Source organism: Corvus cornix, chromosome 20, assembly GCF_000738735.6.
Source record: "Corvus cornix cornix isolate S_Up_H32 chromosome 20, ASM73873v5, whole genome shotgun sequence".
Classification (NCBI taxonomy): domain Eukaryota; kingdom Metazoa; phylum Chordata; class Aves; order Passeriformes; family Corvidae; genus Corvus; species Corvus cornix.
In genome coordinates, this window is record NC_046349.1 from 7,098,711 (window position 1) to 7,113,388 (window position 14,678).

Consider the following 14,678-nt stretch of genomic DNA (forward strand, 5'->3'; position numbering starts at 1 on the left):
CAAAGCCCCAAGAATACAAAGCCAAATCACTGAGCGAGGACAGAAACACGGAGCAAACCAGAACGGATTTGGTCAAAGGGAGAAGAATAGGACTGGTGTGAACAGACAGGTTCAATTCTCTATTCTTGGATCACCTGAAATGGAGCTGTCAGGCAGAGACTAAGGGGCACGTATCCCTGAGAAGAATCGGAGGCCTTGATGGTAGCAGGAGGTCAGCAGGCTCCAGTCAGTGCAGCCTGGGGAAATGTCATAGCCGTCGCTGGAAAATGAGGTAGATCTGCTCTGCTCTCCCATTGATGGCAACATTCAGACGTGGCCTGTCTGCCTGAGGAAACCCAGGTTTGCCCTGCCATCCTTGTGGAACCACTGAGAGACTGGTACATCCCTGCTGCTGAGGGATCAGGGCTGCTGGGTCTGTGTAGGGCTCCAGGGGACAGCGCTGGACAAGGCTGCACGTCCACCCCAGGTCACCAGCACCAGTGACATGATAGTGTGGCTCAGCAGAGGGGCTGTTTCACAAAGAATTAACTAGGTGCTCTGTGAGATTCCCACTCTCAAATTCTCTAGGAAAGCAGTGGACAGGTATTTGGATTCATTTTTTTGCTCTGATCAGAGGACTGAAACTCAAACCATTTAATTTGTTTGTTAGCTCACAAAAGAACAATAAGGACAATTTGACCCGTGTTTGCAGTGACATGAAGAGAGGCATCACAAGCCCCAGTTTTCATGGGGAGCTGGTTTTACAGCTCCTTCCTCACTGTTGAGAACTCCCAAGGAGAATGAGTCCTTACACGTGATGCAGAACAAATCCCTGTGGAGAACAGACGGGGTTCTCGGAGCCCGCCTCCCCAGCAGGTTTTCCTGGGGGTAAAACACAACAGTCTTTCCAAAAATATCCTCCATTCAGTGCCAGCTTCCTGTCACCAGGAAAGATGTTCAAATCATGTCAATGAAGTCAGGATCGAAGCTGTTTATTGACTTACTAATGACAAGAAATTATCCAGGAGTCAGTGACTTACACACTCAGGATCAATATCAGTGAAGCAGCTGATAAATCCCAACACCAGCCTGAACCTAACTCCTTCTGAGGTCCTAAACCCCGGGCACAGTCCCCACCCCTCACAGCACGTGCACCCGGGAGCAGGGGGTCACTTTCTTGGACCCCTGACTTGTGGGAGGTGTGGATGCAAATGTGATTTATTTAGGGATCAGCTCCTTCAGGACATGGCCTCTGCCCAGCCATGCCCAGCTGGCTCTGGCAGTGCATGGCAGGACAGTCTCGCTGTGGGGTCATGAGGTCTTTTTATCTCAGCTTGTGGAATCAAACTCTTGGAAAGCCAAAGAAAGGAAGAAACACCCCAGGAAGCCCAGCACCCTGCTGCTCCCTCCCCCACCCATTCCCACTGACTCCTGGCCACAGTGGGGATTGGGGATTGCAGCCACAGAGTCCCCATCCTCAGGTCTCAGTGACAGGTATGTCCAGCACCAGTGTGATCTGTGGATTTAACAGCAAAAAGCACCTGGGTGGGATTTAACAGCTGATTCTGTGCTTGGGTGTGATGGACTGATGGCACAAAGTCTTGGGGTGACCCAGGGTATGGCAAAGCCACCACGGCAGCGTCCCTACCTTGTCCCCACTGATGCTGTGGGTGCTGCCCAGCAGGTCGGACAGGATCCCTGCACACAGCACCCCTGAAATGAGTAGGAGACACTGTCAGAGACATCTCAGCCATGGTGAGCACTGCCAGCATCTCCAGCATTTCCCTGCTTACCAAAGGATTTTGGGAATACTCAGAGGGAAAATTAACAGGGTGGGAATTCTCGGGTTTGTGTATTTTAGTTTAGTCTCTGCTTTTGGCATACTTCCCACGAGTTAAATAGATAAATGGATGCAGCAAGGTGGGGGATTTTACTGCCATTTCAGCTGGTTTTAGGTGTGGTTAAGGGAGATGTGTTGATTTTTGGAGACTTCAGAAAGCTTGTGATAGCAAGGGGGTTTGATTCTGAGGACAGGAGCAATGTTCAAAGAGGCTTCAGAGAAGCTGTCTGCATCCTTTGCAGTGGCTCTGTCCATGCAGATCCCTCCTGCCTCCGAAGGACTGGGCAGACAGAACCCAACTGGAGGCACTGCCCAACACTTCCCCCCTCCAGCTCCACTGCAATGGAAGGGGCCAGCAAGTGACTGTCCTAAAGAGTCCCTGACAGTCTGGGGACAGGAGGAATGTGCCAGGTATCCCACCCCACAGGTGCCACACCAGGGAGAGTTACTGGTGGCCAAAACACCCCCACGAATGCACATGGTACATTGGGAGCAGGGATCACTTCTGAGCATTTGTGCCCGTGGGAAAATTGTTTAGGAGGCTGATTCATCATTTGTTATTCCTTGAAATGTAATTCCTTGAAATGTTATTCCTTGAAATAACATTTTCATTTTCAGGATTAACTCCGGTTTTTCTGTGGGTTTTTTTAAATGAATCTGGTATTGATAACGAAAGCAGCTGGAGAGGCTGTGAGGGGAAAATTCCTGGTACAGTGTTACGCAAACTGAGATTCCCAGCAGCAATCCCAGCTTGATGCAGACCCCTGGTTCACACCAAACATCCCCAGCGGGGAGGAAGCCAAGGCCACATGAGATAGACGCAGGGAAGGAGAACTCAGCATCCTGCTCACCCTCAGCAAACTCCTCACCCCAGTTTTGGCCTCCAGAACCCCCCTTGCTCTCTGGAAGTCACCTTCCAGAGAGGGGCTGCTTCCCACACAGAGAATTTTCTCTGCCTTGAACCAGGACAACTTCATCTCTCCAGGTTTTAGGTCAGCTGGATTATGTCATGGTGACCCTCGTCTATTTTTAACCCACTGTTAGAATAAGCTGTAAAAAACTCGGGCAGAGACAAAGGAGGTTCTGTGTGACAGTGCAGGAGTGAGAGGCAGCGTGTGCCCTCTCGCACTCAGAGGGACTGTCCCTCTGCTGTGCTGGCACCGGAGAGCAGCAGCCACGTTACAGTCACAGAGCGAGGGAGAGCCACAACTTTTCTTCCGAAACATCCAACTCTGCCTCCAGATTGCTGTGCTGCAAAGGGAAAGGAGGAGCAAAAGGGAGTCCCCACCAGGATCCTAGTCCCCCCCGAGTTCTCCATGCCCATAGGACACCGCACACAGACATATTCCTAACCAACATCCCTGTCTGCTGCCCCACATCTCCCATTTTTCTTAGATGTTCCAGGATTTGCATTTGGATCAGGTGCTGGGTGCTTTGCTCTGCAATGAAATGGAGCAACAAACTCCACAGGAAACACTGAGCTGAGGGGAAATCAACACCTCTGAAAAAACGGATTTCAGGAATGTCACCACTCCAAGACCCAGTGGCAGCCAGCAGCACCCACCTTCAGATCCAGCTCTATGGAAGTTGCACTGATCAGCAGCGGGGTTCAGCAAAGGGTGAACCAGAAATCCCCAGAGGGATTTTGGCTGCATGGAAGCAAAGAAGGATAACTAACCAGAAGTTACCAGATCTGCACTTTGCCCTTTGACAGGGGAAGGGAAGGAGGTGGATGGATGGATGGATGGATGGATGGATGGATGGATGGATGGATGGATGCCAACTTACAAATCGTGGTGGTGAATTTTGCATTCACAAGGCCGAGCACTGCATCCACAGCTGCACACAGCTGTAGGGTGAGAAGAAAGGTGTGAGAGAACCTTGCACAGACACTTCTGGTGGGAGCAGAGCTTTGAGGCTGCCAGACCAGTGCAGAACCCACCCACAAACACTGGGAGCCTCCACTGCTGGTTACACAGATCAGGGCTTGCTTCAGTTTCTCTGTCCCTGGCTGAATTGGGTTATTCTGGATTAAACATGCCTTAAGCTGAGCAAAGAGCAGGGCCAGAGCCCCACAGGTATCTGACTAAGAAGGACTGACTTTATGACATGTTAGGGGGCTGCAAGTTGCCCTTTGACAAGGCTTTGGGAACCAGGTGCTCAACCCCAAGGACAGCTCTGTCCGTGCATCACATCCCTACCCGCCAGGCTGGGACAAGGAGGCTTCCAGCAGCACCAGTGCATTTGCTGCATAAACCCAGGAATGGCTGGAAATGCTCCTTTTCGCCAGTCTGAAAGCTCCTTTGTGTGGCAAAACTGTGAAACCTGTTACGGTGCACTGAGAAAAAGGAGGAGGCGGAGGAGGAAAAGGAGGAGGAAAAGGAGGAGGAGATGATCTCTGGGAAACAAGGATGGGAGGAGGATGGGACTTACCAGAGCTGGCAGCACTTTGTGAAGGGTGCTGTGAAGGACCCTGCTCATGACTTGGACCGCACGCTGGGCAGGGAGAACACGTCACCCTCAGAGCCCTCGTGCACACAGCAATAATTATTTATTGAAGATCAAAAGGGGGGAAGTCACGCACTAAAGAAACTGATCTGGTACGGATTAGGGCAAAATATGCCTCATGTCTAATAAAATCTGTTTTCTGTCTTTGCAAATCTTTTCTCAAGAATGCCATCTTCTGGTTTTAAAGGAAGCTGAAGGTTTTCATCCCTAAAAGAAGCTCTGACGGTCTGGGAGTACAAAACAGACAAATGTGCACATTGCATGGAATAGCACAACTAGAGCTGGCCTGAATTTATCCATAAAACCCTTGTTTACATAACAAAAAGAGAAAAAAGAACTGCAAAAAGTATTTGTGTGCTGCAGAAATCCAAACCTGAAGACTGAAACACCTAACAGTGCTCTTACCTGTCCCTTAGGAATTGTCAATCCCAGCACACTAGCCATGTGTCCTTTGGGACTTACCTGATGGGGGGTTGGTTCTAGCACTGACAAAGGTGATATGGGAGTTCCTGGGGCTGAACCTGAGGGTGCCCGTGGTGTCCTGCCCCAGCTGCCCTCTGACTATCAGGTTTGCAACCAGAGCAATTTCCATGTTTCCTTCTGTAAAGCTGCTCAGAGCAAAGTTTGGTCAGCACAGGATAAACCCCAGGGATGAGCGAGTCCCCCAGATCCCCCAGCCGTACTCTCTGTGGGCACTGGCTCCCTTTCACCTTTTCCCAGTGATGCTCATTTGGACTAAGCCATGAAGAACCCCAAGCCAGGGGAGAGCACCAGAGAGATCACCAGGGAACAGAATCTTTTCACCTTCAGCCTGAAGGGAAGACGCAGGCAAAGAGCTGGGTAAAGAGGAGCAGTCAGATCCAGATGTGCGGGATTTGCAGCTTACAGCAAAGTCACCTCTCACTGATATTCTCACTACCTTTTTTCTTCCTCTTCTTGTTCAAACTTTTTATTTAGAACTACTTTTACATGTAGAAACATGTTTCTTCCTAACGAAAAATCACACAGTCCAATTTTGAAAAAATCAGGAAAAAACTGCTTTGGCATCCAGACATTTCTATAGCCCCATCCAGCATGGATCTGGGGGATGGAGGGCCAGCCCTGATCCCCCAGAAATTTGGGGTTTTCATCAAGACATCATGGACTAAAGCTGGGCCCCCTCACACTGCAGAGCTATGACACCTGCCCCGGACGGTGCTGAGGCAGGAGCTGATGCACTTTGTTGCCTTTAAGTTACGGTTTCTCTGTGTGTTTGTAGACACAGCCAAGCAGAAAATCACCAGCTTTAATATCCCACTTGTTAGCAGGGAGTGATTCGTGGCTGCCTCCAGGCTGACACTTCCCAACCTCCCACTTTTATTTGCTCGTCCCCGGTTCCGGGCTCGCAGTGCGAGGCTGTGGCTCATCACTCACCCTGAGATGCCTTTCATGGGTTTGGTGTTGGGCTTTTTGCTCATGCCTTCCTCTGCCATTTTCTGCAGAACACCACTCCCACTTAGAGCAGCTGAGCCTGCTGGAGAATTTGCAGAATATGAGTTCAGCACAGACCCCCCAGAGAGGAGCCTGTGCCAGAGGGTGAGGGGTTGCAGCGCTCCCACTGTACTGTATGAAACATCTCTATTAACATATTCCATCCCAACACACCCAGGAGCCCTGCTGATCTTCTGGAGAGAGGTAAGGAACAGTCAGGCTCTAAAACCTGACTGAGAAAGAGGAGAACTGAAAGAATTAAAGGGCTGGGTGATACTCTTGCATGAGCTAAACCCTCAGGGTTTCCAATGTCCCCCAATACAAATAATTTCACTGATAAATCTTAAAGTCTGGGTAAATTCTCAGTCTCGGATTCCATTCAAATGAGAGCTCACAGCCAACAGGGACTTGTGCACCAAGTCTGAAGGAAAAACCTGATCTGCTTAATTACATGGTACAGACAGAAGTGGGAGCAGGGAGAAACCTAAGATGGGCAGTGGTGAGTTCTGCTCTTGGAGCCACATGTGTCATTGTGACTATTGGATGAGCAGCTCCCACTCCCCAAAGGCTCATGGGGTTGTGCAAACACTGGGGGAGGACGTGGGCTCAGCTGGGAGATAACACAGTGAAAACTGTGATAACCTCAATAATATTCTTACTGATTTCAGGCAGGGTTGGAGTGAGGGTGAGAAGAACATTCAGCTGCCAAGAGAATGGGGTCCTTAGCCCAACCCTGTCCTAACTCCACCATGGGAGATCCATCCATCCCACCAGACTGCAAATGGGCTGCACAGAACTCTCCTCCAGGCTGCTGCTGTCCCTGTGGCTGGCCCTTAGACTTGTGGCCACCACTGTCCCAACCCGTCCCCTCCTGGGTGCCCCACCCAACAGGACCCAGCTCTGGGAGCTCAGCCTGGTGAGGTAATGCAGCACAAAGTAATTTATTTCCTCTCTTCATTTCTGTATAAAACTTGTCATGAGGTTTAATCCGTCATTACCTCCCTCCCAGAGCTGTGCTCAGTGGCCCGCTGCTAAGCCCAGACAAGGAGATTTACATCTTATCTAACAGGAGTGTAAGATTTATGGATAACTCCCGACAAGGAGCACATCATGCCAGAAAGACACTTCTGTGCTAGTAACTTGATCAGTCATTATGCTGTGAGTTGACATCTAATTAAGCCTCCACAGGCATCATCAGGTCCAGAACAGCTCTTCAGGAGGAGAAAATCCACCTCTAAGCACCAGGGTGGCAGCTTATCCCCAACCCTTGCACTTCTGGAAGAGATAATAACGCTCCCCAGAAAATCCCCAATCTCAGGGAGAGCTGCCAATATCACCTGCACTGGAAAAAGGAATCACAGGGGCAAATTCCCAGCTGCTGCTCTAAAACACAGCAAAGACTCATTTCTTAGAGACTTTTCTAGGCTGCATCCTTGTCCCTACCAAAGTCAGATCCCACAAAACACCTCCCGTGGCTGCAGGGGACTCATCTGAGGGTTACAATCTTCTCAATGGATTTACTTTTCTGAACACATTTCTTGCCTCCCAATGGGCTGCCTACATCAGTGTGGAAGCGTAAATCCTGCTCTCCCTTGGCAGGCTGCTCGATCTTCATATTTTCTCTTGACACTGCTTCCAGGATGCCTTCGATGGAAATGCACAGCGTGGCTGGAATGCTGCTTTTCTTGGCATTTCCCTGTCATGCTGAGCAGGAAAGCAACACAGTGCTGGGGAGAGCCAAGGGCTTTGAATGTGTCAAGATGCACCTGGAACCAGCGCCCGGCACCTCACGTCACTGACACACAAAGGACAATGGCTGCTGCCCAGGCTGCAGGTGTTTCAACAAGCCCTGAACACCTCACCCCACTGCCAAGGCAGCCAGACCAAAAGGGGCAACTCAACCCTCTCTGGGAGACTGGTCATGCCTCAAAGCAGAGGTCACAAGTATTGGGGAGGGATGGGGGGAAGTCAGAACGCAGAGGGGAACTGGTGTGGCCAGGGAGGGTGTGTGTATATGGTGTTTGCAGGGGGTCCATGCTCTGTCCTCCAGGCCAAAAGGAAGCCAGGAGAATACGATGGACATCAAGCACAGGAAGGAAGGGAGCTCTTATTCCCTCCCATGAATGCTTTCACTGCTTGTAGAGACATTGCCAAAGAGAGGGGATGTCACCCACCGTTTTTCAGCCAGTTGTAATAAATATTGCCAGTGGCTTCTTGTTGGGAATGGGTTAAAGAAAGGAAGGGATTATTGCACATGGGCTATTTCATACCTTCTGTCTGGTCTAAAACTCGCTGAACCCAATAGAAACACGTTACCTTCAACAGACTTACCCAGGCCTGATGGAAAAGGAGAACATCCTGAATAAATTGCCAGGATCTCCTTCAGGTCATGTGCTGATCTCATCCCTTCTGGTCTGAGCTGCCCAGCTGGGAGAGTGACACAAACCACAGCAGCCTCTTGTAGAATCCTGGAATAGTCTGGGTTGTGGGGGACCTTAAAGCTCATCTCATTTCAACCCCCTGCCATGGGCAGGGACACCTTCCTCTAGACCAGGTTGTTCCAAGTCCCATCCACCCTGATCTTGAACACTTCCAGGGATGGAGCAGCCACAGCTTCTCTGGGCAACCTGTGCCAGGGCCTCACCACCCTCACAGGGAAGAATTTTTTCCTGATCTCTAACATAACCCTGCACTCTGTCAGTTTAAGGCCATTTCCCCTTGCCCTGTCTTTCCATGCCTTTGTCACAAGTCCCTCTCCAATTCTCTTGGAGCCCCTTTAGGCACTCGAAGGGGCTCTAAGGTCTCCCTGGAGCCTTCTCTTCTCCAGGCTGAACAACCCCAGCTCTCAGTGTGTCCATAGCAGAGGTGGACTTGGAGGTGCTGTCCCTGTGGTGTTCAGAAGAAAGGGTGGCTGCAGAGCAAAGAAACCCACCTGTTTGCTTTCTAACAATGTTTGATTTCTTGGCACCCTCCACCCAGAGGCCTTTCTTTGTGCTCCTCAGGAACACCACAGTGAAGACAAGCTGCCCCAGCACCTGCTGTTCAATCCTTCACCTCGCCAGGTCAACGGCCAAAGTAATCAAGTCTATAGGGAAACAATAAACATGGTACAGAAAACAAAGCGTCCCCCCAGTATCCTGGTTCCCAGCCCTCTTTGCCAATTCCTGCCCCATCAGCTTTGGTTGGGAGGATATATAAAACCAGCAGAATTTCTTGGTGTGGCCACGGCAAGACACAGACTGAGTCAGAAGAATGGGAAGACCAGCCAGGAGAGGTAAAGATGCTTTGCAAACTGAATAGCTTGATACGGGCATTGCTCCTACTTACTGTTGTGTGTCTCCATAAGGGTCAGCACTCACCAGAAGTGATGCTTTCTGCAAAGACTGAGATAAATATGTATGTTTTCTGCAGGTTAAACTTTCTGAATTACTTGTTTTTGTAATGTTGTAAGAGCATTAAAGACATTGTAAACAATTCCCAAATGTTTTTTGGAGACAGATAACACTTTCACCTTTTCATTTGATTTTGTAACTCCTCCATAACTTCCATTCCTTCCTCTATTAATTTTAACTTCTGTTTATTTGCTGTTTTTATACCAGTTGTGGCCATTCTGTGCTCCTCAGCAAGTGAGATATTGCTGCAGGCACTGTTCTAGCTCACAGGATTGCAGAGGCTCTTCAAGGCTGAGCCTTCTGTCAGTGCTTTTAAGACACCACATGAGAGCTGTGGGTCGTTACTGCACCAAAGCTGACAAGCTCCCCACCACAGCCTCAGGCAAGGAGCAGATCTGTGGCTCTGTGCCTCAGTGGCCAGGCAAGGGCCATGCTGTTCTGACCAGGCTGCTGTGGATGCCCTCTTCCTCCTCCTCTTCCTCTTCTTTCTCCTCCTCCTCCTCCAGGTGCTGGCATGGCAATGCTCTGCACCCTGAGCATCTTCCTGAGCCTCCTGGTCCCAGCTCACACCACCAGGTCACCCGACTGTGGCGGCATCCTCACCCCCTCTGGACTGAGATACCGTAAGTGCAGACCCACATCTCCCATGCCAGCAGCAGGGAGGGGAGGCAGGGACATCTTCCACTCCAGTGGTGAAACACCAAATGCTGGCACCAGAATCCTGTGCCACTACTCAGCTCACCTGCTTTACTCCCTGCCTGTGGCTAGCAGCAGGGGGTTAGTAAGGGATGCAAATGGGTTTCAGCCTGTCCATCAGGACACAAGCCCCAGAGGCTCCCATAAAACATCTGCCCTGTTTTGCAGTTGCTGAAGTTTCAAAGCCACATGCAGAGTCGGTCCTCAGGCACGACTTCATGGCCCCGCCAGCCCCAGACCCGTCTCCCATCTCCCCAAGCAGGTGAGCTGCCCTCTCTTGCCCAGGCTTGCTGCCATATCCCTGGTTCACACTGGTGTTTGAATATTGTCACAAAAGGCACTTTACCAGTGAGGGAAAGATCCTCCTGGAGACCAGGAGTTTTAGAAATGAGCTCCTGGCTCCTTCTTTGAGGTCCAAGAGTAGCAGAACCCATGCTGCCCTCAGGGTGTGGATTTTATCTGTGCAGTTCTTGTGAACTTTTGGGGGTTCTCAGGGACTGCGTATCAGTCTGTGTTGGTCTCCCAACACCTTCCTTTCTGCTCCAGCAGGAACCAAATTATCTCTGTCAAAGTTGACAAGTTTTCCCTGACCCTGATCCCTGACACCGGGATGCGGCTGAGCATCGAGGTGGACCTTGGCACCACATCTGCCCCGTGAGTGCTGGGGCTGCAGGGCTGGAACCAGCCCAAGCTCAAGGCTGGAGTGACAAAGCACCTCCAGGAGCAAGGACAGCCTGGGGGGAGTGTGGCCAGGAGCACCCCCCAGCTCCGGCCTCTTCCTCTCCTCCCCATCACAGCTCAACCACCAAGGAGATGAGACTGTCCATCCTGGCAGACCTCCATGTGGACATGAACCCCGAAGGAAACCTGGAGTTGGTGACCTCTGACTGCAAACCCACCCTGGAGGAGGTGCAGAGCACTGAGGGGGTCACTGAGGACAGGTCAGCCCCGCAGTTTTCCTCCTTGTGGGATTTGGGTAACAGGTGAAAGAAGAAACTGAGGCACAAGTGTTTCTAGGCTGGAAGGTGATTGGATTGAGACTTGCTCACTGCCCTCAAAGCTCAGCACTAAAACTTTACCTTCATGGGAGGAACTTTCCTCTACTTTTGGGGTGGTTTCCCCATTTTAAGAGAGTTTCAGTCTGTCACAAAGGAGCAGTACTTTTAGAGTTGTGCAGCTGGAATGCTTTTAATGCAAGTCCAGTGGCAATTCTCTGGTGGTTTGGGATTCTGAAGAGTAATCATAGCTTAACAGATGATAGAAAACAATGGTAATTCTGTCTCTGGATGCCTTTTGGGTCAGATAAAAGACACTCACCTACCTTTGGCTGATCTAGTTCTCTCCTAACTTCTGTTCTGTTGTTTTCACCCAGCAAGTCCTCAGGATCGGACGTGGACAAGCAAATCAACGTTGAAAAAGTAAGATAAAGTTTGTAAAGGCATGAGACAGCGTTGTACAGGCCTGTAAGAATTAGAGCACTTTATGGTGCTATTCCCCCACAGCTCTGTGCTCACTGGACACTGCCATCATCCCCTGGCTCCTGCTGTCAGCAGATGGCAGCACCCACCGCAGAGGCATTCCAGGGAAACTCAATGCCGGCAAACCCCCATGTCCATCTATCACCTCTCTTTTTGTTCTTTATTCCATAGATTTGCCTGGAAGTCTCCAAACTGCTGCTCTTTCCAAACGAACGGCTGATCTCTCTGGCAGGTGGGCAGTTGGCTTTCAGTCTCATTATGGACTGAGGGTTTCAAGGATCATTTTGGAGCAGGTTAATGAGGTGGGATAAATTCCTACCCTGCAGCAGCAGAGGCTCTGCTGCCATCATCTCCCCGGGGACTTGCTCCCTCTGCCCAGCTCTTTCCCTGTCTTTTTCACTCAGGAAACCCAGACACTTTCTGGAGCCAATCCCCTGTCACTGCTTCCCTCCTCTTACTGAGCATCCCTCTGCTCCATTTGCAGCTCCATTCCCCATCACACCGAGCTGCCAGGTCCAGTACCTGCCCCTGGCTGCCCCCATGTACTCTGAGCAGGGAATCATCATCTCTTTGCAAGTAAGTCCTTACTTTTCATCTCTCACAGCCCAGCTCCAGTTCTTGGAAGAGCTGCTTCCTCACAGTGCTACTGAGACACCTGAAACTCCTTTTCTCCTTGCCTGTGTCCCTGCAGACAACTTTCCAAGTGGCAGGGACGGCGATCCCCCTGCCAGTCAGCCCTGTGCCTTTCAGCATGCCCGAGCCAGTGAGCTCCAGCCCTTCCCACCTCATCTTGGCTTTCTCCGAGCACTTCTACACCAGCTTATTCTCCGCATTGGAAGAGTCTGGAGCCCTCAATGTGAGCCTCCTGGTAAGTGGAACAAGGCAGGAAGAAAGGAGTGGGAGATACACACTTGGAGGGACAGCCCTGCCCCAGAAATGACTTGGAGGAGCCACATGCCCTGCACAGAAATGAGAGTGTGTCCAAGCACCTGCAGGAGTCACAGCCCCTCAGCCCCAAGCTCTTAAAAATATTCCTGGTCTAATGGTGCATGGAGAGTTTGCCGTGAGGAGTCACCTGCACACTGTTTCTGGCATGGGCTGGTGTGAGGAGGGCTTCTGCACGTACCCAGGGGTGGGATGGTGCTCTTCAGAGGGGCTGCATGGCCACGCTGGACATGAGCCCTGGAGCAGCAGCCCTGGGCAACCCTTGGTCTGATCATGAGCTGTGCTTGGTGTTTCAGAGCTCGCTGACCACTGCCACCTTGGCTGAGAGGATCACTCAGGTGTGTTGCTGTGGCTGTGACCCCAAGAAGCACAGCCCCAGCTCAGGCAGTGTTCCCCACCTGCCCACCTCCCACCCTGGGGGTGCAGGGATGGCTGCCATGCCCAGAAACAACCCTGCTCCCTCGGCAGATGGGCTCCCTCTTCCAAGAGGACCTACCAGTGGTGCTTCAAGCTGTGACCCGGAGTTCACCTCACGTGGCACTGGAGGAAGACAAAGCAATCGTGAAGCTTTTCCTTACTGCCCAGATCGGAGCAGGATCATCCCTTTTCCAGAGCTTCCTGAGTGTGAACGTGGTAAGTGTGGAAGCACGCCGAGCTTGGGAAGCGTGTGCTGCGAGTGTGTCCATGCTGCCCACGGGCACTGCCCCTTGCTCTGAGCCCTGGCCCCACTGCAGGGGCTGATTCAGCCTTTTTCCATCACAGTGCTCCCAGTCTCCAGCAGTGTTTGCCCACGTGGCATTGTGCAGGATGCAGGGAGCACTTTGCAGGAGGCAGCACATGGATGGGTTCATCATACCCCACTCTTCAAAGCTGAAGTGGGGCCAATTCCTCACTGATCCTGCCCTCTGTTCCCCTCACAGGATGTGACTGCCAGGCTCCACTTCAGCATCGCCGACACGAGGATGATCATCTCTGTGGCAGCCGTAGAGTAATGAGCCCAGCTGCGGGAGCCCGAAGGGGACACGTCCCAGTCACAGCAGGGAAAGGACAGGCAAAGTGGTCTGGGGAGGCTTTTAGCTTTTAGAGTTTGGGCATTGCAGAGGTAGCTTCTTCCCAGGGAGACAGTGAAATTCCACAAACACAACTAGGGAGCAAAGTGGGAACTGCAGCTTCCACACTCCCACAAAGGCCCTGAGTCCAGACAGGGAGTTTGGGGAAACAGGAGAAACTGCTAATTACAGCTCAGCACCAGCAGCTCCTCTGCTGCTCTTTGTTTTCCAGGGATATCGAGCTCAGCCTGGCTGCCTCTGACGTGGGTCCTGTGCTGGTAGGTACCTCCAGCTGTGGCCACTCCTGGTACCATCCTCTAGGAGCCTGGTCCCCCTCAGCTGCCCCAGCCATCCTGGGCAGTGGGTGCCAGCAGGGAAATATGGAAATACTGACTTTGGGTGCTTGCTGCACCCGGTGGAAGGGACAGTTGGGTCCTTGTGGGATGGGAAGAGGTGCCGTGAGCATCAGGACGCTCTCACAGGTCTCTACCCCTCTCCTCATGCTTTAGCCCCACACCATGCGTTCACCCTGACTTTCCCCCACAGGCTGCCTTGCTGGAGGAGTTGTTCCTGCCCACAGTCCGTGAGGAGGTGCCAGCCCAGATAAACGGTGAGGAGATGGGAGCTCTGCGGATGCTGCCATGTGGGATGATCAACATGGACCCAGACAGCACCCAGCTGGCAACTTCTCCTCTTTCTTTTTCTCAGTGGTCCTGAGACAAGGTGTTTTCCTGCCCCATATCGCCAGTTTCACTTACACCAATGTCAACATCACAATTCACAAGGTAAGAAATAAGACATTTAAATTGCTCCCTGCTGTGCTTGATTTAAAGGAAGCCTGGGAGCAATGCTAACCTCCCAGCATCAGAATGAATCAGAGCCTGATCATCCAGCCCTGGTAACCTGCAGAACCAAGTTCTGTTGCCTTAAATAGGCCCAGCTCCTCTTCAGCCCCATGGACACAGGCAGTGGTTGTGTCCAAAGGGCCTTGGGGGGTGGTGAAGCCCCGTGTGGGCTGATGGAGCCACACAGGCACCATGCTCAGTCCTCCTTCCTCCCTTCCTTGCTCAGGACTATGTCTTGATCCCCTGTAACCTCCAGCTAGAGGCAAAGACTGGAGAGGCGAGCACCCGGGAGTGAAGTCCAGTGTCTGGGGTAAAACAGTGGCAAAATCATTCCGCTGACTCTCACATCTCGCTCTGTGGTTTGTCACTGCTTGAAACGTTGAAGATCTTCTCTCTTGCCTTACTGAAACATCATGGTTTTATATTCTGGATAATAATGGTGTTGCACTAGCACCTTTCTCTTCCAGCCCTGCTCC

The 14,678-nt window shown here is 51.5% G+C and overlaps 1 protein-coding gene across 1 annotated transcript; it reads left to right on the top strand.

Moving 5' to 3' along the window:
• The first annotated feature begins 9,703 nt into the window (after nucleotides 1-9,703).
• On the top strand, nucleotides 9,704-14,542 carry BPIFB2 (BPI fold containing family B member 2). The gene is made up of 15 exons (XM_039563542.1): nucleotides 9,704-9,812; nucleotides 10,054-10,147; nucleotides 10,435-10,539; nucleotides 10,683-10,826; nucleotides 11,258-11,303; nucleotides 11,535-11,595; nucleotides 11,848-11,939; nucleotides 12,055-12,231; nucleotides 12,605-12,646; nucleotides 12,777-12,941; nucleotides 13,229-13,296; nucleotides 13,590-13,635; nucleotides 13,904-13,967; nucleotides 14,066-14,142; nucleotides 14,429-14,542. Exons 1-15 carry the CDS (start codon nucleotides 9,704-9,706, stop codon nucleotides 14,495-14,497), a joined length of 1,359 nt encoding a protein of 452 aa, XP_039419476.1. The 3' UTR covers nucleotides 14,498-14,542.
• Nucleotides 14,543-14,678: the final 136 nt, after the last annotated feature.

What these genes read in the sequence shown, in the direction of transcription:
- BPIFB2 (XM_039563542.1), top strand. Translation starts at nt 9,704, where the DNA reads ATGGCAATGCTCTGCACCCTGAGCATCTTCCTGAGCCTCCTGGTCCCA. An exon ending in CCCTCAATGTGAGCCTCCTG is followed by an intron (nt 12,232 to 12,604) that starts GTAAGTGGAACA and finishes TTGGTGTTTCAG; the next exon opens with AGCTCGCTGACCACTGCCAC. An exon ending in CTGACGTGGGTCCTGTGCTG is followed by an intron (nt 13,636 to 13,903) that starts GTAGGTACCTCC and finishes TTTCCCCCACAG; the next exon opens with GCTGCCTTGCTGGAGGAGTT.